Source organism: Oenanthe melanoleuca, chromosome Z (genome assembly GCF_029582105.1).
Source record: "Oenanthe melanoleuca isolate GR-GAL-2019-014 chromosome Z, OMel1.0, whole genome shotgun sequence".
Classification (NCBI taxonomy): Eukaryota; Metazoa; Chordata; class Aves; order Passeriformes; family Muscicapidae; genus Oenanthe; species Oenanthe melanoleuca.
This window is the reverse complement of record NC_079362.1, coordinates 9,313,622-9,340,236: the sequence shown is the minus strand read 5'-3', so window position 1 is coordinate 9,340,236 and position 26,615 is coordinate 9,313,622. Positions and strand designations below refer to the sequence as shown.

Genomic DNA, 26,615 nt, shown 5'->3' with positions numbered 1-26,615 from the left:
CAGCTGGAATGACTAATTTGGTAACAGGCTTGCAGCTTCTCCACCTACAAACCACAATCATGCAAATAACATCTTACCACTGAGACACCAATTTATGTAAGCACAGGCCTAATCACTTACATCTGAGCCATTCAGAATGTATTATTAGGGAGGATAACGCTTATTAGGGAAAAACACAGAATTCTAAAGACACTACAACCTTCAGCTATGCAGCAAGGAAACAAAACGGCAGCATCAGTGGCTTCATGTTCAAAGTCTAAATATAAAACCAGCAGAATTCTGCACTAGAAGCAGCCCCATTAGGCAAACCTATTTTTCTTGGAGCCCTACCTTCCAACAAGGTGTTTCTCTCCTCTAAAATTGCCACATGAAAGCATGAACACCATGTGAATCAAATGCATGGCTTCAACTCCCAGCCATTTTGCATCAGAATGCTTAAATAACATGACACTTCCCAAAAACTGGCTATATCCTCCCTGTTCTCCTCACCTGCACTCTTAGCTCCTAGCTACCTTCCCCTTTAAACAGGGCAGGACTTACAAGTAACAAAAGCCACACTGATAAATCTGGAAAGCAACAGGTCGTTTCCAAACGTTTCCAAACCCTGGAGCAAAGGGAATTCTGAGCTGGGATCACAAGGCTCCCTCTTGTCAAGAGCAGATGAATTTACAAGCCTCTCCCACAGGTGGCCACAGCAAAGAGTTGATTTTAGCAGTAACATCTCTCCATCCTGCTGCCCCTGCCTGGGAGCAAAATCACCCTTGTTCATGGCAAACTGAGGTCCAGGAATGACCATTTGCCACAGGTTTCGAAGGCAAATTAGGCACACTTCAATTAGATTTAGAAAATTACTTTTTGTGCATTCTGCCTTCTTTCTGTTTGTATACCAGAGAGTCATTTACTGCAAATTCAATGAAATGTGAAAAATACGGCTATGTACACATTTAGCAACAATTTCTTACTGCAGCTGAAAAAAAATTAGCACTTTCTTGACGTACAATCATATTTAATATATCCCAGCAGATTCTAATCTTAACCCTGCTGCTCTTCCAAGATTGAATGTTCCCAGGTTTTTTCAGCTTTCCACAGGTCACAGTTTAGATTTTAGGACACTCATGGATCACAAATTATATTCATGCTCAAAAGGCACAATCCCATCAGGAACAGTTGTCCAAATGGACTCTGCAGCATTGCTCCAAGAGTGTCCTGCAAAAGCCTGCCCTTTGCCAAAGGGAAATTTGGTATTTTAGCATGGAGACAGGAAGAAATCAGCATGTTTTTCATCTGTGGCTGATGCACATTTAAAATCAAATGCTTCACATTACAAGGACAGCAAACAACTCTTTCCCTGGGATGGCAAACAGCTGCCTGCTGGTATATCTGGTTACTCTGATGTCTATCACAACTTAAATCTCTTATCTCAGGCAACAAGAATTTCAAGGATGTTGTTCCTTGCCCTCAGTACCACAGAGTATTTACATTTATGTGTGGAGCCATATAAAAATAGATAGATACCAATTTTGAAAGACACTGTGCACTCTAGGTCTCTGAGGCACAACTGCATGAGGCAAACAGAACACAAAACCTTAAGGACTGTTTTCAGTACCAGACCTTCAGCAAATGAAGAACACAGCAGATAACACTTTCTAACAGCTCACAAAGGAAAATGCCAAAGCAAAGGGATGAAGCAGAGAGAAGATCTTCAGACTCTACCTCTATTAATTATTCCAGACTACTACCATTATTGAAGAGCACATAATTTGTCTTTATTGGTTTCACTGCATTTTGGACAGCAAATGCCAGAGATACTAGTGTCTTCATGAAAACATGCTGTGACTAGAACCGGAGTTAAACTGTGTGTTTAACATTTATTTCTCTTGCACAGGAGGAAAGAAGTTGAGTCCTGAGAAACCAAGAAATTTCATGACTGTTTTATCCCCCCCGCTCATAGGCCATATATTTTATGAAGAAATATATGAAGAACTGGCACTTGAAAATTAGAAGTTAGCAGCATCAGCTACAGTCTGCAGATACAGGCATCATCAGCACTGATCACTCATGTATTCTATGGTAATTGAATACATAAATTTTTCCAAACATCCCTTAATCACAGGTGGAATAAATCTGCTTTTCTGGATTAGTGATCTGCTTCTCTGGATGGTTTAGTGGACACACAAAATTTTGTAAACTGTGGCTTCGTAACCACATAGTTGTGGTTATAGCTGTGTCAAAATAATGTTTTCAAAGGATGATATGTTGAACACTGTTGACATCCCAAACGAGGCAGGGAAGAAGAATTCTAAAGGTTACTGACAAAAGATTCTCCCCACTCCCACCTCATTGTTTCCATTGAATTAGAGAGTATTTTCAAGTGGAGAAATTTTAGCTTAGTTTTGTGCACAGACCTGGATTTAAGATGTGGCTGCCTCCAAAATTCTATAAAATCAAATGAAATATCCAGTGAAACCACGGTGACAGATCTGCATACATATTTTGAGGACTTGGCTTTGTGTGTCTGGTTCATTCATGCATGTTCTTGAAGTGAAGCTCAACACAGCACTCCAAAATCAGAGTCACAATCTGACTTCAGGAGTGATTATCTCACATTCCTAAAAAGTTCTGTTAGCATGGGGTAAGAACAGGGCTGGACTCATCAGGCAACTCTGGATGAGGTAAATGAACCACAACATTAAAATGCAGCTGTAGATTGGACTTAAGAACAGACAACTACAGAATTAATACGACGTCAGAGTAACTTTTTAATCCCAATTAAAAGTGCATCATAAATAGCTTTTGTCTAAGCAAATATTCAGAAGTTTAACAACAAAGGTAAGGACTACAGTACCAAAACTTAGGAAGAAATACTTTATTTTCTCAGCTACTGTTCAGAAAGCCCTGAGGAAACTGATCCCCAAATCCCTAAGAGATGTGCAGCAGAGAAGCTGAGAAGCACTCTGTGCAGACAACTCCCGGTAGTACTCGGTAGAAAACGAGGCACAACATACCTAGGCAGCTTGCTCAGGTCACACCTCCTCAACACCACATGAATTCCATGTATTCTTCCCTTTTGGCAGCTACTACAAAGAGAGACATGATTCTCCCTGGCAAGTATCCCGCTATTGGACAGGTAACAGTTTTTGCTAGCATGTAAGGTCAGACACCTGTTGTTCATCAGAAGTCACAAAAACACTGTTTCACTGCTGGAGAAAATGGGAACAGCATGACTAGTAAGGCTTCAAACACAGCAGCCATAAATCCCTCAGTCACTCAGCATACAAAGTTACAAATGAACAAAGCTACTAGCTTTTTTTTTTTTTCTTTTTCTTTTTTACAAAGAACAAGCTCAATAGACTTTAATTCAAATACATTTATAATAAGTAAACATTTCAAAATCAAAATTGGAGGGAGTGGACTGAAACACCCAGACATTCTTGCTTTATTCCCCACCCTCCTAGAGAAGGAATGGTTATTTCTCATAGCAGTTTAATCAGTACAGAAGACTCCCACAAACTAAAAGCTTTTGTCTTAGTTAGGTATTAGCTATGTAGTAAAAGTACATTCAAGAAGTCCTTGTATCAATTTGGTGTTTTTCAAGTACCTGACAGCTGGTCCTTTTACAGTTAACAAACAGCCCCTTTTGGCATGCAGTGTTAAATCAAAATCCATCTCTCCCAGTTCACAGATAAACTGAGAATTCTTATTAGATGAAGTCTACTAGCTGACTCAGGTATTAATGTTAACTTCTCTAAAATGATAAAATACTTATTTCCTATTTAGCAGTATCACATCTCCTACTGATAGATTTAGGTTGTGCTACTGATCACTTAGATGACATACAACTAAGAAATTTTGAAAGAATAAAATCTGAATAATTAAAATACACACTATCTGGAAAAATATCACAGATGTATAAGAATAGAAAAAAAGTAAAAGGCTTTGATACATTTCATTGTTTTGTGCAGATATTTTTACAGACTACAGCCAATCAATGAAGAAACGTGATACAAATGTTTCAGTCTTTTTAGCTCTTTTTCTCAAGACACTTGACTTGTACTTTGCGCTTAAGTAGTAGTTAATCCACTGATAGATATACTCAGCAGAAAATAATTTTTCAGTTGTACCACTAAATCATTAAAATCATTAGTTGTACAGAAGTTCAGTGCTGTACCACTAATAATATTTTATCCTGGTTACTGTAGAGGTAAATTTGTAATCCAGGTAATTGGACTACAACAGTAGAAAAATCAAACTATCCCCATGTTGTGTTCAGGTAAAGTTGCACAGAACAGCTTTAGATTAAATTTACATTTGTCTTTATTCCTAGTATTGCAATGATGGGCAAAATTACCTCTAAAAGTAAACGTGTACTGAAAAAAAAAAAAAAAAAAAAAAAAGAGATTGTTAACATTTTATGATGACTAAACAAAATAAATAGCAAGTAGGTATGGAGAAGTAATATTTGAAACTCTGTAACCAGAGTTTATTTTTCAATAGAAAGTTTTGAGTGTCAATTTCTTTACACTGGAATAAATTGATAGTTTGCTTGATATCTCAAGTTTTGAACTTCTCTTCCTTATAAAGTGAATAAATCCCCAAAAGTCCTTACTTAACAGAAATAGCTTGAACACTACAATATACTCAAGAGCAACAGAACACTTACAGCTGCACTATAAAAGCTGGTTCAAAGTTGGGAAGGTGAAATTTGATTTGATTAAATCTCATTGCAGCAGACAAAAATGAAGCTTGCATTTTGTTTGCTGGCAGAAAAAGAATATTCAATTCACTAGAGTGCATATAACAAAACCAAACATGCAATCTATTGCTTTTAAAATTTTTACTGCAAGATAACATTAAGAGAACAGTAATTAGATATCTATAATTTTTTTTTTCCCAAAGAGAAAGTATGTAAACAGGATAATAATTTTTTTCTGTATGTATATAGTTTCTCAGATCATTTCAGGGGGACAAAGGAGGGGGTGGTGTTTCTCAATAATCAGGACACTTAACTGTAATAGGTTTTCATTGGAAAAAAAGAAAAAAGCCAACACTGTTCTACTTCAGCATTAGACAAAAATACTGTGTTTCTTGCACTACTTTAACACAGCTGAAGAAAAAAACCTGAACATCCCTATCTTGGCATTCAGGATTACATTTTCTCAGATCTTTTAGATTTCACAAAGCTGCTATCCAGTGTTGTCATGAAATACAGACTGTAAAATCTAGGTAGCACAGGCTACTTCCAATGTCAATACTAAGTGGGAAGGAACATGAAGCAGTGCATTACACTACATTTCTGGAACTAGTACAGTAAGAGTGAAAACCTAGAAAAAGTTAACCTACAGTTTATAGAAGGAACTAACTATCTGCAGAAGCTGATTTTTTGGTTGTATATATATTTTTTTTTACACTGTGCGATTTTCTGCATCTGCTAATTTTAAACAGAAAGTTAAAACTTGTTGCTTTCTTTGCTTTGTTTCCTATGTTCTCCCTTCCACCCACCCCCTATATGCCGTACACCAAGCATTATGAATATAAGCCCAAATATCCTAGACAATCCAGTGAACAGAGTTAGTGTAATGCACTGGTGTGAGGTGTGAAATAGAGAAAGAATTCTCTCAGTCTTCATCGAAGTTCTGCTGTAGAAGAAAGTTGGCAGCCAGGTTTTCGTTCTTCTCACAAGCGAAATATGCCTGTATCACAAGTCCTTCTGGAAATCCTAATGCCTTTAACTGAAGAAAAGAAACATATTTAGGAAGTATATTTTGCATGTTAGGCTTCTTTGTATGTCTAGTGTCTTAAAATGTCACTTAATCAATTACTGCCTTCTTGAAAATAACCCTGCTGCCTAGCTCAATGCAGACTTTAGCAAGTAAAAAATAAGGTGCTACTTCTGCCTTTAGTAAAGAGGATCCTCACTTGAAAAAGTGATTGGATTAAATCTAATGAAGCCCCATAAAAAACTTGTCACTTCTTTAATGACACAGTAAATCTAAAACAGACCAGGGTCACAGTATTTCCATGAAGTAACAGCATATTACACTGCTGCAGGAAAAAAACCCAACTTCAAACAATGATCATTTTAAACAATTATGGAAAGCTCCAAAGCACTTTTAACAAAAAATTGCCTGGAACAAAAGCTCCCAGCCTGTGATCTTCTGTAGGCTGTCCAGCACATTACATTAAGCTATATTTTCAATTATTTATTTTAAAAAATTAACTACACACTGCAGCCAAGACAAATAAGCTGAGAGCAATCTGGTTTTCAGAAGTTAAGGAATTAATGTCTGGAACATAGTGACAACAGGGCATGAGAAGAGAAGAACTTATTACTGTGCCAAGGGTTTAGCCAGCACTTAGGGGCATTCAGCAAATGAATTCTTGTTTTAGCCAAAGGTCAGTACACTCTACTATTTGGAGATTTTCTTAAAATCCTCACAGCACCTGCAAGGCATTTAATGTATGGGGCAGATTGAACAACTGAGAAAAACTGTGTCCTATTATCCCTCACCAGCCATTCTTAGATTTTATTTCAGGCCCACAAACAGCATGAAGGCATCAGCTGAGATACAAAGACAATTAAATGTTAAGGTTAATCTTTCATGGAAAGAAAAGGAAGCAGAGAGATAGATCTCTGCTGGGTTTTAGAACAGGTTGTAGAGGTAATAAAGCTCTACTGGATAAAATGGCTTTAAAAGGAAATGCAACAGACTAGAGAACATGTGAAGAAGTACATGGACAAATAATTTTATTAGACTAATTTTATTAATTGCCAATTTCCTAAAGATATAGTGAATAGACACCTATATTCAAATAGGTATCTTCTAATGATCCTTACATAAACTTTTGTTTTGCCAGACGAAAAAGTGTTGTCTTTGGGGTACCAAACCACCACCACAGTATGACAAAATTCTTGCAATTTGTCCTAAGAAAAATCTGAGGCATTGCCATCTATGAAAATCCATATTTAGTCAGTATTTATGAATGCAATATTACCACCCCAGACTATACTTTCATGCTTTACCAGTATTTTAGAAAACTATAATTAACTAACTCTCATAGACAGACATAACTGGGTAAAGTTTTGACTCCAACTTTAATCTACTTAACTATGAGTGTTCTTACTTTCCAAATACTTTGCACACAGTGCTCAAGGATACAGATCTGCTTGTCATGGCATGATCTAGAACAATACTGGCTGAGGTTTCTGCAAGATGAATTACTTCCCGAATAATTTCTGAGGGAAATCCATTCTGTCATCAATTATGCCAGGATGGTCTCTGATCACTTAAAATATTCTGCCTCTTCTCAGTAAGACTGATTTAAGATATTTTAGACTCAACTGCTATAAAGCAAGAAGAGATATGACTTGAAATAAGGCTAGAACAGCTCTGAAACACCAAATACGATGAAGAACTACTGAGCTAAACAAAGTTTAAGTTAGGTGTGTCTTAAGCACGCATTGGAGTCAACACCCTACAGCAACAAGAACTTCAAAGAAGAAAGGCTCACCCTTTCTATAGCTTCTTTTTCCTGAGGTGTTACTTGAATGTAATTCATATGAGCATTCCCAGCATCTCCTATTCCTCCAGTGCTGGCACCATCGTCACTGCCTTGGCGAGACTCTAGAACTGGCTCATTCAACATATGAATAAAATGTTCCTGGTGCTGGCTTATTTGCTGTGTTGCACAGAACAATAAAAGAAACACGTATTTAAACAACTGATGTTAAAGCATGCCAACAAGTAAAAATATCTGTTTTCAGAGAATTAAGAAGTCAAAGAGATGTGTTAAAAGTGCACAAAAAAAAAAAAAAATAAAAAAAATCGGTAAATCTAACCATAACAAATGCAATTTTAATGTTTCAATTCAACTGGAATTCAACTGCAGTGATCCTTCCATCTTCCTCGCCCCCTCTGCACCTCTTATAAATCTCAAATTTGTATCCAATATCATAGAAAATACATTCTGTGCAGCAACAACTGCTGAAAAGCCAGCAATAGAATGTTGCAATTGTTAGTAATGTATTATAACATATATCCTATAACATCATTATGGGATACATATTAACATATATCCCAGACAACATTAACATACAACTCTCTTTTAAAGCTAAGTCAGAATTCGAAAGCATTATTTTCTTGTTTTAAGATCCACCTGCAGTAGTTGGGGGTTTTCCCGTCCAATTTGCTGTAACAATGCTGGCAACAGAGAAGGATTTTGCTGGATAATTTGTCTCATCTGTTGGAACTGAGGCTGATTTCGTAAAAACTCAAGTGGATGCCCTGAAAAAAAGACAAGTGAAATAATATGTTTTTATAAAGTTACTGAGGATCTTAATTAAATGCATACCTGCACTGTAGCTGTAGATAGAAAGAGGACATGAAAGTGGATAATATGCCACTCACTGAAGAGAAGAAGAATTTCCTTCCTCTAGCTTTAAGCAAAACTTCTTTATTCTAAGGTTAAACAATGCATTTCCTTTTCCCTCAGTCCTCTCTTAAGAACCAAGAGCCTTGTCCTTATCTCCAACACTTTCCTCTGGATGCCTCATCTCTGGTTAATCTCAATCAGAGACATCTATCCATTGTCTTGACTCTTGTGTCTTGCGCACTATTTCTACCATACCCATCTGTGGTCTTGCACTTAAGAATGCAGAATACTGAATTAAGAAATTGTGCAAGTTCACTGAATTTTTTGACAAGCCACTTGTCCAAAGAAAGTGCCACGCCTGGCATTTCCACGCTAACAGCTCTTATACAATTCCCTCTGAACAGCTCATGAGCACCTGGAACTCAAAACTGACTGAAAAAGAGATTAAGTGCACATTGTTTATCACATCTTCTCAAATACAGCCTTTCTTACCTCCTAGTGAGCTAGTAGTCGTGGGTATGGTTGCTACTGCTGCTGCCACTGCTGAAGACTGAGAAGCACCAGTGCTTGGTGGTTGAGGGGGGTCAGCCACAGCCTGATTATCTCCAGGTATACCCTAAAGCCACAGTTCACATCATTACCCACAGAATTCTAACAGATATGTTTCAACTGCATGCAGTATTTGAGCTTCAGAATGAAGGGTAAAAAAAAAAAACAACTTAATGCTTTCATTGCAAATACAAGACAAGATCCTGTGAGTTATGCATTTATAACTGTCAGAACACCATGAAAATATTAATTTTATTTTTTGTCAAGAAAAAAGTGTGTTTTGTATAAAAAGGCAGTAAAGCATGCCCTGCATCGCTTTAAAACACACTTTGTCCAATATAAAATACTTGCTTTGAATCCTGTTTAAAGATATTTGATACGAGTGAAAAAGTTAAATTAAAAAATATGTTATACTGTTTCGCAAAAGTGACATTACAGCAACAAATTGCAGTACAAAATGCTAACTAAGATTAACAATTCCATACAACTGGCAAAAAACTGAGAAGAGATATAAGAACACAGCTCTTGGGACCTCTTTCCTCAATGAAAAGCTGTCATTTACTGTATCTTAAAGGTGAAAAGATTTGTATGTCACCCAGCTTTAGCAATAAAATATTAAAAAAAAAAAAAAAAAAAAGTAACTTGCCCATTATTTACTATGTGCAAGTACTTTATAAAGGAACTGACTGTTTAGAGGGCTGAAATGGACAAAGCTAAAACACAATTTATGATAAACCAGAATGTAAGTTATGCAATCACGATACCTCACTCTACTACTTTTCTCCTGCATGGAAATCCTTCAAGCTTCCTACCCTAACCCTGCCTTCCTCACTGTCACTGAACTCCTGCACCAAGTCTGTCCTTTCAACCAACCTTTCTGAAGCCCGGAAACTTACTCATGGGATAGACAGAAAGGATTTGTTTACAAGAAACCCTGTTGGAACAGCCCAGAGAAGTTACTCAAATGAGGGTCACCCTTGTGTCGGGGAACCACAAAACATAAGGAACTGAGTGGGTGGAAATATTACAGAACTATAGGTAACCAGACAATGAAGAGGTTTGTCAAGCCTACCATAAAAATCACTGGTAGGTAATGTAGATTAAAAGTCCTGCTGTAACATGATCTTCACATGGTATGCTCATCACTACACATGAACAAAAAGCACAAATATACAGCTAATATAAAGGGCACATCTAGAAAGAGAAAGCTGGACAGTGCTCCAAGAAATGTTCCTTGCCTTACCAGTTTATTAAGAAGCACATCAAGGTATAAATCAACTGATCATCAAGTGCACATTGAAGCCACTCAGGGGAATAAATACAAGATTTCCCTGTCATACACTTCATTACCTGCACATGGCTCAGTAAGTTTGCTGCACATCCTTCCCTTCACTGAGGTGGAGAAGGGCTCCATTCATGGTATAATTCTGAGGTAACTCTCCCTTATGTGTGGCTTACAGAGCACTGAATATCTTTTCCATCAATTAGTCACTTCTGGCAATTCAAGTATAATGTAACAACTTGGTGAATCTTATGAAATTACTAGTTGATTTCACCTATTCACAGGCATAAGTCATCACCGCAATCTGTGTCCAGATCAAACAACATGTGCTTGTTTAAACTTTTAAGTTTGCTCTTGAATGGAAGGATTGTGTAAACTAGTTCAAACTAATTTACTTAGAAATTATTTATCGTCTTGAGCATCATATTAACTCTTAAACACAACCTTGAAGTAACACTCTTCAAATAACAGAGACTGTACAGTTGTAATCAGACAATGCCAGTGAGGTGTATTGGACCTTGTTCACACAGCTACACAACAAAATAAAGCATGGTGTTAAAACACACAAGCCACTCCGAATGCAAATACTGCTTACGCAGCAAAAAAGTCCATTGCTGCCTTATGGTGAATGAAACAATTGTTTACTGTTTAACTGAGCAGTACAGCAGTTAGCTGACATTGCTCTCGGCCGGGCAATAATCACATCAGGTCCAGCTTCTGGACAGAATAGAGAACAAAATAGTTCCAGTTGGGAGGTACTTACAATGATCATCTAGTCCCAGTGACTGACCAATTCATGGCTGATCAAAAGTTAAAGCCTGTAAAGGGCACTGTCCAAATGCCTCTGAAACACTGACAGGCACAGGACATTGACCACCTCTCTCTAGGAATTATGTTCAGTATTTGACTATACTTACACTAAAGAAATGTTCCCAAAAAATACCCAAACTAAGAAGCTGGTTACTGAAGAGATGACAAAACTCCTTCCTAACTAGAGATTAGGAAATCTTCAGCTGAAAGAGAGATCTGAATGTAAATGCCTCCAAAGATGAGTCTGGGGCATAGAAAAATAAAGATCATCTTTTGCAACACCTTCTACAACCACAGGTCACAGACGCAGGATTACATCTATAATCCTCAATGATCAAGTCATGAAAACTGAAGAGCTTGCCAACAGAGCTATAGACAAGTAGAATCTTCAGGGCTTATCTGAAGAACATCTGTGCTTTAATTACAGTTTAAGCCCTTTCCAACACCTTACCCTTGCTGTACCCAGGTTCTTTCAACCTGGACAGTGTTGTTAAATTTATAGATCTCAATGTATTAATCCTACTCCACAGACTACATAAAAGATAGTGCTGATGATAGTTTGCAGGCAAGTACAGAGGGTCAAAGAACAGTGTCATCAACAGATCAGATAAATAGTAACAAAAAAGAACTTTTTTTTTTTTTATGCAGAAGGACAGTAAGGAACATCTTCAGACCCCAGCAGATCAGAACAGTTATAAAGACCATTTACAGCAAAAGGACTCTCCTAGAAGGACAGCAAAAAGTCTGCCATCTAATACAGTCTCCAAGAGCAAGACCATTCCTCCCTACTCTGTTTTCCAGCAGGAGGAAGGAAAAAAAAAAGGTATTTCTAGTTAAGGATAAACATAAAAGGACACCTTATGTAACAGAGGGACTCATTTTATATACAGAACCTACTGAAGGACTACAAATTAATTGTTCATAGCAGCCAATGCATTTGGCAGACATGTAGCTCCATCACAGGGATATTCTATCTCTATTCTGGAGCTCCTGAATAGAAATAAACTAGAGGAGTGAAATCCCAGAAACTGTGCACAAGAATTGCACATTGCATAGGACTGCCACAAACACAGCAGGCCCAACACTTAGGGGAGGCACTGAATTCATGGTGTATTTACAGACTAGATGAACAGTAAACCCAATATTTCTACAACAAGAAAAACAAATATTTGAACTTGCAGACTTATGACAGAGTTGGAAGCTATTGCATTCACCCTTGCTCAGCCTAATGCTAGTTTTCACATTCTTGTACTCCAAATATTTGTTGTCACTTTAAAATCTGAAGATTACAAAGTCTTGGGAACATTAATGTAAGTAGGAAGCATGCCAGGGATGCTTGTAGTTGTAACTACTTAAGGAAAACTTCATAAACAAAATTAAAGTCTTATAACTGGAGAGTAAATATGCCAGATTTCTTATCAATCAATCAGAAATTCAATCCACATGTATTTTGCAATAATTAGGTCAAGATATCTGGTTGCCAGATTTTAATAAAGTTCAGTTCTCTGAAAAGGAAAAACCTCATCAGGGAAAAAAACTGTATGCCGGAGCGAAAATTAAATGTACTGGAAATACTGATTAAGCAACAAATAAGACAGATTGTGTGGTGGCTACAATTCACTTGTCAGATTAAGGTATACAAGAAATAATCCAAAAATCCCCTAAAACAACTCACAGGGTTTTCATTAAAGTGAAATTACTCTTCTATTTCCTCTCATGCCAATGAAGTTTATTTAAACCTTCAAGCTTTATTTATCAAATGACAATTGTTTCTTATCTAAAACACTGCTGAAATGAAAAAGGAAAAATTAAGTTAAATTAAGCTAAGTTAAAAAAAAAAACAACCCTCTCAAACCTTTCTGTTTGGAAAGTATATTAAGAACACTGTGCTTTATTAGCAGAAACAGTGAATTGGAAGCTAAGGAAGGGTGAAGAAATAGATACAAAAGTACAATTAATCAACTAATGCTGTCACTAAGAGGTGACACAAAACCACTGAGCCAACCATTGGCAGTTAAAGCTATCACTGTAAGTGGACATACTTTACAGACATACACATATCAATCAACAAAAAATGAAAGCAAAGTGGCAGAGCTGGTTAGGGATTACTTCAGTATGTTCTATAACACTGTGTCTGTCAAAATTTCAATCTCGTCTTTCCAGATGGCAAACGCCACTCTCAGTGACTGGGTAACGTTCAAAGTAAAACCAAAATCAAAGTGAAAGATATAGAGTGGAAAACAGAAACTCAAAGAACAAGGTGCAGGTAAGGTAAGTGCTCACCATGAGGAGGTATTCCACTGCTCTGTCAGGATTGTTGAAGCTGGCCCTCAGTGCTGCAATCACCTGCTCCCGCTCGTAGCCCATGGACATGATCTCAGTCACCATGTTCTCATAGGACTGACCAGTCACTAGAAGTCACAGGACCACCATTTTAAGGAAATAAGATGAAAATAATCACACACACACACACACAAAAGCTTCAATGGATAAGTGCAATTTTTACCCGGATTTTGGTCGTTCATTGAAAAGAGTACTTCATACTAAACATGCATGTTCCGTGGCTTTAATTCCAAATATATTCAATGGTTTCATTATGAATTTGATTGGAAATAGTGGAGGGTAATGAAGAAAACTTGTGATACTTCTGTACTTGTAATTGAAGTATTGTTCTCTCTTCCAGTTTTCATTTAAGGTCAAGGGCATCCTCACAGCTAATATGCAATTCCTGATGTAATCAAGAGAAGTCTCCTGCAGCTTACATTTGAAAATGTATTATTTTGAAATCTACCTGTCAAATTATTAGCCAATGAAGATTTTCCAAATAAAGACTTTCTGCTATGCTGTTTTTAGATAGATGACAATTAGTGATGACCATTATATTGCTATATATTGCTACATGCTGGCCATGATGATTAAAGTAATTTAATCAACTTAACTTGGACCAACTCAAATCATGCAAAAGACCTGAAAGTTGGATGTAGGAAAGTCACTCAAGACTTCAGTGGGGGCTCAGGAAACCAAGTTCTCACTTAATTCTTGTCTCACTCAATTTAACATTTGACTAGACATCCATCACATCAAATCCCCCACATCTTACAGCAAAAATAGATGACAACTGTCCCACACCTGCAGCAATCAAGAAAAAGGTACACACACTATATAGGAGTAATTTAAGGGCTTTCACTACACTAATGTCACTGTAAGGAAGATTATTATCTCTTTTCATATAATTAATTTAATTTTCCTGTCTCAAAAGCAGGCAGAAAATATAATAATTTTAAAAAAAGGTAACTATTCTATTATATATTGTAATCAGGCAAATCTTCAAGATAATCTTCCTGGGGGGTAAAAAAATACAAACAAACCCAGGCAGCTCCTTCCCTGGATAAAGGTATTCCTCATCTCAGTGAAATCCTATTGCTGACTGACTCTGCAACTAGCAGCAACAGAAAGTTAAATAATTAACAGTTGTCATAAAAAAAATATTAATAATAATATTTTAAAAACCCCCAAGGAAACAAATACAAGAGTTACTCTGTTAAGGCAAGTAAATCATAGTTCAAAGAACCAAAGAAAACATGATGTTTTATTCCCTTAGGGAATGTATTTAACTCAAGCTAACATTAATACAACCTACTGCCTGTTTCTTAACGTGTACTTCTAAATAATCAGTGGGTGTATGACTTCAGGCAGTATAAAGAACGTACAATAAAACAGTCCTAGCCCAAGGGTACATGTACATTATCCATAAACAATGGATAATTTTAGTATTTATTATTTGGGCTTCAAAGTAATAGTGCCAACCTAAGTTTAAGGAATGGTAAGTTCCTGATGTCTTCATACAGAATTACAAGATCATTCATTTCACATCTACCTGCATTTTTCAGACGTGAAATAAAAAACATCACCTAAGCTTTGCTATAAAGACACATACTTTACACATATCTTCAGTGAAGCAAAAAGCCAATAATTATCCCAACACAATGATTTTGCGACTTCTCAAATTCTTCTTTCCACATCACTAGTTTACCCTTACTACTCCTAAGAAACTAACCAAGCAAACAAAACAGCTGGTGATGTAATTGGTTGCTACTCGAACACTTCTGCATTGCTTTTTCAATATCAGCAAGGTAGAGACTAGAACAATATAAGAGATTTGATGCAAAGATGCAAAACGGCTGGCTTGCTCCACACAGACTGCTACCTAAGGCATAATTAAAATTCAAAGGAGGAAAACAGAATTACTGAAAATGTAGGTACATGTACCCCATACAGCCTACTTCACAAGTTGCAAAAGAATAATAATTCAGAAGTTGCACACCAGCAATGTCATGATACAGAGTCAGGCCCATCTGTCCCTAGTGGTAGTGGAAATGTTTGAAGTCAATACTGAATTTATTCTGCTCTTTGTTTTTATCCTTCAGGTAACATTTTAAAGCTGGATTAACTGTCAAATCCAGATCATCACACTTCCCACAACAACTTTCACCCTGCGCCCTAAAGAAATCTTAGGCTGCTCCTGTGAAAGATGTGGTTGCATAAGGACTGCAAGACATGTAGATCTTCACATAGCACAAAAAGCCACATCACTTTTCAGCATTTAACTGAAAACAACAGCAAATCACAGAAACACTGTTTTTAAAGACAAGCAAATTAATTTTAGATAATGTAGTTTAGAATACATATAGGATCCAACTTAAGATATGAAAACATACTCCATCCATTTGTGGAAGCAAATTCCCTTCAGGACAGTTTTTAAAGACAAAGAACCACAGAGTTCATGCCTATTGCCCTTTAAAATTTTTTGCCTGATAACACTTATAGTATGCTCACCCAGAAAATCACACTCAATACGTCTTATTTCCAAACATGTCAGGGACACATGGGTTTACTCCATCAGAACCCAACCAAAGAACTCACATAAAATGGATTGTGAGGTGATGCTCTTGAAATATTTTTGATTTTTCCCCAATTTTGAAGAGATTTGAATCTAGACCACCAGCTTCATTTAACTTGCTGATCAACATTGTTAACACATATGAGTGTAGGTGATGACTTCATCTTGGCTACTAAGATACTAAGAATGGTTAAGGAAGCACCTTTGGTAGCAGCAATCACTTTAACCAGTCTAGTTGTTACATTTCTGTCTCCTGCTATCAGTATCTAGCAGCTATTTTGGATCACACAATTTAAAACAGTATGTCACACCTGAGATCTAAACTGCAGCTGGACAGACTCAATCTACTAGCTACCATTAATTTATGTAAAATGTTACTGCTGCTTCTAAATCACCCTGGGCTGCCTAATCACAGCACCTGCCTCCAAATATATCAACATCAACATGTAAGTGAAATTCTTTACTTGGTTTAATTCTTTGTACCAAATTGCAGCTTCATATTCAAAGACAAAAGACAGAATAAAAACCCCATGTCCTCCTTGTCCTCCTAAATTTGTTATACTCCAAAACAGTCCAAAAATTTCAGCAGGAGTAAGGAGTTTTGGGTTTGTCTAATAATTCCCTAGCTACCCAAATCAGCATAAATGAGGGGCAGACCTTCCAGTTGTCATTATTCTGTGTATTCCACTGAAAAACAAAGATTATTTAAACTGGCAAAATAAAAGTAAATTGACTGCAAATACATGAAGGCATTCATTTCTCAGCCCAGACAGCAGATCTGGTGAATTATCTAATCTCAACATGCCAAAAAGCAAAGTAGTTTCAAAGCTGGAACAGGTGAATAATAAAGGCAGCCATTTTATCAGCCCTGCACTCTGGGTTGCAAAAGTGAAAAGCGCACACAATTTAAATCTACTCTTCTATCCAAGCTACTTCAAAGTTAATAGTTAAAAGAGAAATTAAAGCAAATGGCATAAAAAAGCAGAAGTGCAAGGATCTTCCTTTTACACAATAAAAATACATAAAGAGGAAAATTCTTCAGTAAAGTAGTTCTTGAAGCTGGTTCCAAGATATCAACTTCAGGTCATAGAGAAGAGCACTATGACTATAACTTTAACAATGACAGAGAGAGAAGAAAATGTCAACATCTGCTAATCCGTCATGTTTCTGCTGCACCAAAATAATGTCTACATTAAAAAAAACTCTCCACTTACCAAGTGCACTTATTGCATCCTCAAAAAGATTTGATCGAGATGTATCACCTGTTGTACTGTAAGATGAAGACAAGTGCAATGGTAATTACAAAACTTTGGAAAACTCAATATTGAAAAAAAAAGCAGAAAAAAAAAGCAGCAGCAGCTGTAACTCTAACAGCCCCTTTTGTTTCTAAAAAACCAACAAAGCTTTCCAAAGAGCTCTCTTTTGGTCCTATAGTGAGAATAGATTTTGCAAACTTACAATGCTAGCATTTTTAAAAACAAGGCCAACCTTCCCCCCACTACCCCACAGAAGTTTGGCTCTTGCCCATCTGCTCAGGGATTAGCCATCTGCTTGCTTGAATGCTTTAAAGGGTGGGAGAACAAGGTGGATTTTCAAAAGCACACAGTAGTCTCACTAACTGCTTCCCCACAGTCACCAGTTTGACCTCAATGAGGACCCAAAGAGGTCAGTGGCAAGCACTTAAAATCTCAGTATACTACTTTCCCAGGAATATAAACTCCTAAAATTTGCAATTACTCTATCTCAAGTTATCAAAGTTGTTAAATTACAGGATTAAAGGCTCACCTCCATGAACAGCAAGGAACAGAGGCACAGCACTAGGCAGAGGTATACCAGTTTTAATCAGCCACAGCCAAGGTGACCCATTCCCAGGGCTGCAAAACTAAAGCATCAGCCCCTTGTTCTCACGGTGACACCCAGGGTGGGCCAACAGGGCTCCTTCAAGGATACCCTAGAGGTGGTGCAACTCACTGTGGGGTGCCAGGAAAAAGTGTTGGGGCGAAATCCAGAGGAAGAACCAAATGCAGGGAAAGGAAAGCTTAAGGTACCAGGCAGAAGAAAAGCACGGGTCAAGAGAGTGAAAAGAGGAGAAAAGGGGGCAGTCATATACAAGAAACACTTGACTGGCCATGCTCTGCACCTCACCACCCACCCATCCTGTCTTTTTATTAAATTCTACTTCTAAAGGTTTTTCATAATGTAGGGTGTGTGTGTGTCTCTATTTTACACGCATGTGTGTATGTGGAATTCTAAGTGCTCACAGGAACAGGAAATGGTGAGTCAGGGGGATCCGGACACCTGTGGAACCAGCAACTGCTGAGATCAGACACTATGTAAGTCTGAAAGCCACAGACTGCAGCCAGGTCCTGGGTGAGCCCTCTGTGTATTTGTGTGCATGTGCAGGCAATGAGAATCTGAGTATCAGGGCCTGGAATAGGGCTGCAGGGCTCAGGCAGTCCCCATGCCCTTGTACCAAATACTTTCCATACTCTAAGGGGCCAGCTATCAAAACAGAAATTCATATTTTCCATTTGTGTTTTGTACATATTCATTTTGCAGTAGTGGGCTTTGCTCTAAACAGCCAGAGGTGAATAGGATGTGGCTGATGTATCTTGTATGAGTGCTGGGATTTTCCCTGCCTGAGCAGATCTAAGCAGCAAGACATATATTTATATATATATATATATCTATATCTATATAGTGTTTATATTTTGGGAATACATAGTCTTGATAACCTGAGAGACTAGAAGACATGGAGCTGCAGAAGCCTCACATTTATCAGGCTACCAGAGCTGGCAATTCAGATTGATCTGAATTTTTTCAGAAGATGCCACTAAAAATCCAACAAGGCACTTGCAGAGATGTCTGTAAGATTTATGCAAGAAATAATTTGTTCCAACAATAATGCTTCATTAGTATCTGTCAGTGGTTAAGATTTACAATCAAAAAAAGATCAAAGGCAAAGCAGGACACCAGCTGGCCTGGCCTTGGGTCAATAAATCTTGCCTTAGTAATTTAACTTCTAAAGCAAATCAGAAGCAAACATTACTCACTGAAATCAAGGCAGGTGATAACTTTAATGTCTATGTTAAATTATTTTGTTTCTCCCTGTTAAGTGTGTACACTGAGGCTTCCTTACTGCAGTTTTACAAAACTGCAACCTGTACATGAAAAACATTATTTCAGCATGGAAGACTGATGTTTGAACCTACTGGACAAACTGAGCAGGGAAAAGAAGAAAAAATCCACTAATCAGTATTTTTTAACAACTAAGTTAATTTGACTGAAAAATGAAGCTTCATTTGCATTCCATTTCTAAGAGATACTAATTTCTCAGAATTGCAAAATTAAATAATCAATTTGTGTATTTCGTGCAAGAAATTTGTGATGAGTTTTTCGAGACATAGGCAATTGCAAGTCTTGCTTCATTATCATCAAATCAGTATTTGATGGTGTTTAAATACAATCACTTGAAAAATACTGTCTTTGCACCATTATTCCCAGAAATAACAAACAAATAATTTTAAAAGTATGAAAAATGAAGATTTGATGCTACGCAGCACTTCAGGGACCATTAAATTCCAGTTAACAATATTTTAATCCCATTCAGTACTTAAGCAACTTAAGCAAAAAAAGGCAACAGCCTACAACAGGGATAAAACCTAACTTCCACCCAATTTTCTCAATTGTGGAAAATCGAGGTGAAAAGTTTTCCTGAAAAAGGTCTGAGGAACATTCAGAAAAATAAGCCAACCTTGTTGCTTTAAGGCATTATATGATTAAGAACAATACCACATCCTACATTTCGTAAGAAAAAGCTCTTTCCAGATATTATGAGACTCATACAGCAATAAAGAATTTATGGTTTGAATCTGATCAACATGATCCAAAGCACAATCAGAGGGTTATGAGCAGGCCAGGACACATTCCTCTTAAGACTTCAAGAGCTTTGTGAGCAGTAGATCCCCACTGCAGGTGAATATCCTCAGTCTGAATAGAAACTTGGCAGGATACCAACTCTGAAATGCCTAACAAGTCTTGTACCATTTAACTGTCCCCTCCACAGCTTTGTTACCAAGACCACACCTCCCACAAGAGAAGGCAGAAACAAGGAGCAGTGCTTCTTATAATCAGTAATGTTTACCTCAGTCAGAGACTGAAATTACATTTAAGAAAGAAGAAAAATTATATAGAATGGAGAGACTCAAAATCAAAACTAGAAGCAACAAAAACAGGAACCCATTTTTGGAGGCTTACTCATACCTGTCAATTGATGATGGACTGACAGGAGCTGGTGCCTCAGGTGGTTTTTCTTCTGGCTTCTCCTCTTTTGGAGCGCTCACAGATGCAGGTTCACAAGACACTGCATCTGATGCTGGTGGTGGAGGGACAGGAGCTGGCACAGGGGCAGGAACAGGGATTGGTGCAGCAACCGCAGTGGGAGCTGCAGTTGTTGAGCCAACAGTGGAAGTGGCATTTGATGGCTGAGTCGCTCCAGCTGCTGCTTTGGGCTATGGGGAGGACAACAGAGTTCAGGCACAGAACAAAGCCTATAAATCCATGGCTCTCTACAGGAAACCCACTAAGTCCTGTTAAGACCATTTGTGTTTGATACTGCTGCCTCAACATCAAGCATGACATTAAAACATTGCAAGACATTAAATTTCTAACACCCTTCACTGTGTTTAAACAAGCAACTGAGACCATCACTGAAGTACTTACACACCTGAGAGCTCACACTCTGAGGATAAAGAGAAATGCTAAGATCTAAATATTTACAGACCGCAACATTTTAAAACAATAAACAAACTAAAATATTGTACGAAAACAATCCTGTGTTTTACAAAAGCACATTTTGCAGAAGAAACCAAGTGAACTGCGAAAAGAACATCTGCAGAACAAGTGTAAGCTTTTCTCACCACTCAGATCTGGAAAAAAGTGATTGAGACAGAAATCACATTTCATTATGAATGATGTTTGCTGGAAAACAAGATGCAAAACAAAATTAAACTTCACCCACAAAACGTTTTAGTTATGTAATCTTTGTATTCAAAGCACTATAGTAACATCTCAAATACTTCAGTTCTGAAATAAACACCAAGTATACAGCTGAATGAAGGACTACCAAATTTACAGCAGAATATTTAGAGTGAATAATACTTGTATGCAATTGTGAAATCATCTTCACATCTCTATCGGAAACCTGAATTTCTCTCGGGTGCAGTATTAATCCCATTATACAGAAATAGTCCCAAGGACTGACAAAGCTGATCCCAATCTTTGCCTTTCCAAGAGAAACAGCTGAACTTTAACAAAACTACTTATTCAAGGTGCACCACTTTCAGACATTGCCTGGTTGAAGAAGAAAACATTTACTTCCTCCTTTTGTCTGCATGGAGACGCAAGGTTAAGAATTAATAGCTTCCAACATGATGGGCATAGCAAACATTTTAATCAGCACTCAAAGAAAAACACTGATAGAGTTGGAGTGCAAGGGAGATTATTTTCTGCTGTATTCCAAAAGCCTTAATACAGCAATGCCTGAGCATCAGCGAAAGTTAGCAGTCTGTGTCTACATGACTGGGCATGTCTTACCTACAACAGAATGAGGAAAGGGCATTGAGCTCTGAGACTAGCAAAAAGATAGTAAGACTTAAGAAATGCTCAAACTACAGGTCCTTTATTATCAGAATATATTGAATTTTGCAATTCTTCACCGAGATCTGTGTTTAGAATTGTAGAATCGTTGAGGAGATCTCTAAAATGATAGAATCTTAATCAGCTCTGCCACATCCACCACTAAACAGTGTCCCTAAGCGTCACAGCCACACGTTTCTTGAATGCTTCCACGAGTGGCAATTACACAACTTCCCTGGAGTCTTCTGCTCTCAAAAAAATGAAAAACTGGACTCTGACATCTGATCTATGTCGGTTTTCTTGTACTGATAAATGCCTCTGTGGCAAACCACAGACTAAAAACCTGTTCATTCAGGAAAACAGCAACAACAGTTATCTTTAACAAGCCCACATGTTTAATTATGTTTAATATTGCCAGATAGAGATAAAGGGCAGCAGAATATATGTTTTCTTTGTCAGGAGGAAGAACTCTAGCTTCAAAATTAATTTCATATTCCAAAAGAGAGATGAAGCCAGTTTTATTCAGATTGCAGTGGTCTGGAATGCCTGGAAAATCACTGGCTTGATTCCTGGAAGCAGCCTGACAAGTGGTTCAGAGAAGAAATACTTCAAACACGTGTCACAGTCATTCCCTGTAAATTGCACTTGCAGTCTTTCAAAACCTACAGGTTTGTTTACTGCCAGATGTACCCTGTCTCTACTGGTTTATGCTGTTGAGCTTGACAGAAGAAAAAGCCATGAACTGTGAAAAGCAACATGGCAAGACTGGAAGAGCCCCATACAGAGGATTTAACAACAAACTACATAGGTTGTCTTCATCCTTTTAATAATAAAAGGGGAAAAAAAAAACCAGAGAGACAAGAAAGAATAAACAGTAAAATCAGCCATTAGCAATTTTTTCTTTGCTACAAACATTCAGCACAGAGTAGCAGGAAAAATCAGCCTAAGCAAACAAAGACTGTGAAGCAATATTTTTTATCTATTCACACAAGCTTTTTACTGTTGACCTGAATTTATATATGATGAAATTCCACTGATTTTATGGATGGGCATATACAATCACTCATCACAAGAAAAAACAGAATTAAATTAATGAAGCTTCCTATTCAAAAGGAATGATTACTCACTTTCGTCACCATAACCACCACAAAGTTCTTCTCATCTATCTTGTATTCTTTAAGAGCAGTTTCATCATTAAGGATTTTACCTGGAATTAAACAGGCAGAAATTAAGAAGTTGTTTAGCAAACCAATAGGTGATCTTGGGATTTCCTCATGAAAACATGTTTTATGCAGACTTATAAATGTTAAACAACCCAACAAAAAGCAGTTTTGTCATTAAGTTTTGGCAGTAGAGCTACAATTTTGCTCATATGATATACAGAGTAGTGGATAGCTTGAGGGCTGTGGCCCTACGTGTTGAAAATGCTATAAAACCATTTAAAAAAAAAAGCATTATATCTGGAAAGATTCACTGGATCATTAACAATGATACATGTAATACAGAGGAAAGGTGTTAACACACAAAAAGCTTAACCAAGTAACTTATGTCTGCTTACACGGTAAGGGAAATTCCTTTCTACTTATCTTCCATTTGTTCTCCAGATAAGAGCATTACCTGCAATTACAAGTGTATGACCCTGCAACTTTAACAATTTGCAAGGCTAAAACATTAGACAAGGCTAGAACCATTCTATAACTTGCCACCTTGACAGAAGGATGAAAAAGCTATCAGGCAAACCGAGAAACATTTGCTTTACGACGACTTTTGATGTTACATAACCAGAAGTCGTATTGTGACAAAATAGATTTGCATCGTTTCTACAAGAACTTAGGAACACAATAAGTCACATACTTTTTGCCTTTTCTTAGAATAAGCTGACTTAGCGGTAGCACGACAAATCAGAAATCAAGTCTACATTTCAGTGAGTTTTATAGCACTGATTTCTACTACAGAATTTTCAGGGAATATTTTACAATTTAAACAGATTAACTTTCTGAAGATGTGCTACAAACTACTTCCATTTCACTAACTGTCTAGTGGACTGCAACTAGGACACATTCTTATCCTGATGATTGCAAGGAAATCAAGCTACACATACACTTTATGGCATTCAGGACTTAAAAGACTGGTTCCACCAGTCTTGCAGGTCTAACATTCAAGGGAGTATTACATGTAGTGCAGTAATAGCAACATCTGTAGCATCTGATTCAGAACCCACAAGGGTTTACTCAAAAATTTTTATAGGCACTTTGGGAAGGGCTTTAATAAATATGTATGTAATATATATACTTTATGAAAGTATATATACAGACATCCTCTCTTCTCAGAGCACACCACTCTTAGTATTTCCAGACCTCACTCTAATGTAAATGTCAGCCTCTCTAATCAAAGTCAGCTGGGGGTATCACTTTGTTTTACCAAACTACAAAAATTCTACCACTCATTCTATTAAAAGTAAAAATGTCATCAATATACTGTCATATCTCTCGTCCAAGAAAAAGGAAAAAAAAAAGAGAATCCATCTTTGGATAACGTTACATTCTCAATCATATTTCCTGTATTTCCTATGGCTTGTGAGGATTATTCAATACTCCAGATACATTCTGGCTTCAGAAAACAATCAAGTCATGTCACAGAATCTCATGCAATCTTTGATTTTTGCAATCACAGAAACACAATATTAAGAGTGCCATTCAGTTGCACACATTGCACAAAGCCTTCTGCCTGGTTCACATTTCTTGGTTATGCATGAGACTTTGACCTTCATGCTCTTGATACAGGGACATAAAATCTGATATGAGACATAGTCCAGAGGAGCTGTACAGACACAGAGACTCGCAACTTATCTCCCATTAGCATTTCTCCACTGTTAACAGTAGCTTTAGCTTATTATAAGTGAAAAAGACAATACTTCTTACAAAGCAGTACATGACAAAAGTGAAAAGTCCACCAAAATTTCCTTCAAGCTCAGTTTTAGAGGAAAAAAAAACACTAGAGGGAGTACTGTAATAGCACCAAAGTTCTGACATGAAGTGAGAACAAAAAAATGGGTTTCTGTATTAGCGCCAGAATGAACAGGCAAGTAAAATAAAGCTCAAATAAAGTTAATTTCATATTTTAAGCTGACATTAGCCTGCTTTTTGCTAGTACATAATACACATTTCTAGTGACGAAGCTTAGAAGTTTTGAATGTACCTTTGTACAGGAGGATTTGGTGGTGGGTTTCTTTTGTTAATAAAAAATAAAAATAAAAATTAAAAAAATAAACAAAACAAAACTAAAAAAACAACAACAACAAAAAAAGGTTTTTTAATTCTCTGAGGTATATACAGCAATGCTTCAGCTACACACAGCATAAATTGAACAAGAAAAGAATTAAGCCAGAACAGCAGCTTTGTCCTGCTTAAATCTTGAATTCTTGTAACAAAATCTATTTCTTTTTCACTCAGCATATCCCCAAGACACCATGTTACAAGAGCAAAGATGACATACACACATGTATTAAAACCTAATACATTCTAATTCAAAATTAAGAGTTCCCTTTCACATTGAGTTTTTGTGTTTGTGAGAATTTTTTTCCTGTCTGTACTTCAGTTCTTAGAATTCTTAGAAGTCTTAACATTCACATCCAAGTCAAACAACAACATAAAAAAAGACATGTCCAGATAAGTTATCTTCAGAATATTTGTTACCTGCATAAATTAGTTTTTGGCCAGCTACTGGAAAGGCATCTTTCCCCCTTTCTGATTCAATCTTCTCTTTCAGTGCCTTCACCTAAAGCACAGAAACAGTCTTAATGAAAACAAAGTTCACAGTACAAACCTAATTAAATATACCTTAAGTTTTATATACTGCAGAGTAGTTTCAATTATGCCTTGATTATGTCAAGTTTATCAGTCTTCTTGAATATGTCACTGTAACCCACTTCGCAGAGCAACATGTCCCTTTCCCAAATAGTCTCCTGAGCTGAATCAAATTAGGTAATTATTTTTTCCATGAGAAGTTATTAGTATGAGTGTACAACACAGTAAAAAAGTAAATTAAGAAATCTAGGGAATAGAAATGTTTTCATCTCTTGACCCATTTGCCCTGTTCTTTCCCTGAATGCAGAGGGTACATCTGCTATAAACACAGCTGAAGGTTTTCATCATCCCAATCACTTTTCAGGGAATGCCTGGGTTTTGTTGGTTTTTTTTTTTTTTTGGTAAGATCACCATGGCATTCAACCTTGAAGTCCCCATATGCAAGGACTTGTGCAAAATATTCAGAAGTCTTTCTTATATAAATTGTTTTCAACTCCTCCCCCTCCACACAATTTCTGGAACTTCACATAGCATTTCTAAGCCTACACATTTACTTGCTAGCATGGACCACTGATGCAACAGCCACATTTTCACAGCACCAATAGCTTAAGTGGCACTGCTAGTCGTCATGTTAAAGAATGTTCTCAGTTCTCCAGAAAGACTCCATAATGATACCCTGAGGAGGTAAAATAAGCTCCTGTAAAAGTATTCCTGTACTGACATATCTGCAGTCATGTTTTAAGACAAACTGCCTGCACACACAACCAATTCTTGCTATCTTTCAGACAAACAAGTGTACAGAAAACAAAGACAACCAACCTGTTATGAGCTTATTACTACAAGTTATCACCATCTTCTAAAGGTTTGTGGGGCTTTTTTCCTGAATATTCATAAAACCTTTTCCATGAAACTGCAGGGATACAGAATGCAACAAAGTGTTTCCCTCTGTGTAACTAAACAAAAATAGGGAGCCAGCTCTTTTTCCCCAGCAGATGAAGAAAGGATGCTTTTGGTATTTTGTGTCATACATGCCATCCCAGCACCTGCCAAATGCTTTGGAATCAATCTCCAACCAGCTGCTTTCCCACAGCAAAACTAAGAGCAGCAGGACCCCTAAGTCCTGAGAACAGCTGAATTTGACAAAAGTGTACTGAAAGCATAATCATTCCCATGCACTTACTTAACAACAGTCTGTCCTATCCTTAGATGGATACTTCAATGCATACTTTCTTGAAAATTAAAAATATAATTTCTTAAGTCC

General features: G+C 37.1%; 1 protein-coding gene across 2 annotated transcripts in view; it reads right to left on the bottom strand.

The window, feature by feature from the left end:
• Window positions 1-4,817: 4,817 nt before the first annotated feature.
• The window catches only part of RAD23B (RAD23 homolog B, nucleotide excision repair protein), a 33,111-nt gene continuing 11,313 nt past the window's right edge, over window positions 4,818-26,615 (bottom strand). Inside the window, exons 2-10 of one of the 2 annotated variants that reach the window (XM_056513375.1) lie at window positions 25,244-25,325; window positions 22,676-22,755; window positions 20,175-20,422; window positions 17,126-17,181; window positions 13,295-13,422; window positions 8,863-8,986; window positions 8,155-8,282; window positions 7,510-7,677; window positions 4,818-5,729 (exon numbers count right to left, since the gene is read on the bottom strand). In XM_056513375.1, coding sequence (XP_056369350.1) covers window positions 5,616-5,729; window positions 7,510-7,677; window positions 8,155-8,282; window positions 8,863-8,986; window positions 13,295-13,422; window positions 17,126-17,181; window positions 20,175-20,422; window positions 22,676-22,755; window positions 25,244-25,325 — 1,128 coding nt within the window. In that variant the 3' untranslated portion in view covers window positions 4,818-5,615. The remainder of the gene's footprint in view (window positions 5,730-7,509; window positions 7,678-8,154; window positions 8,283-8,862; window positions 8,987-13,294; window positions 13,423-17,125; window positions 17,182-20,174; window positions 20,423-22,675; window positions 22,756-25,243; window positions 25,326-26,615) is intronic. The other variant, XM_056513376.1, reaches the window with a different exon arrangement.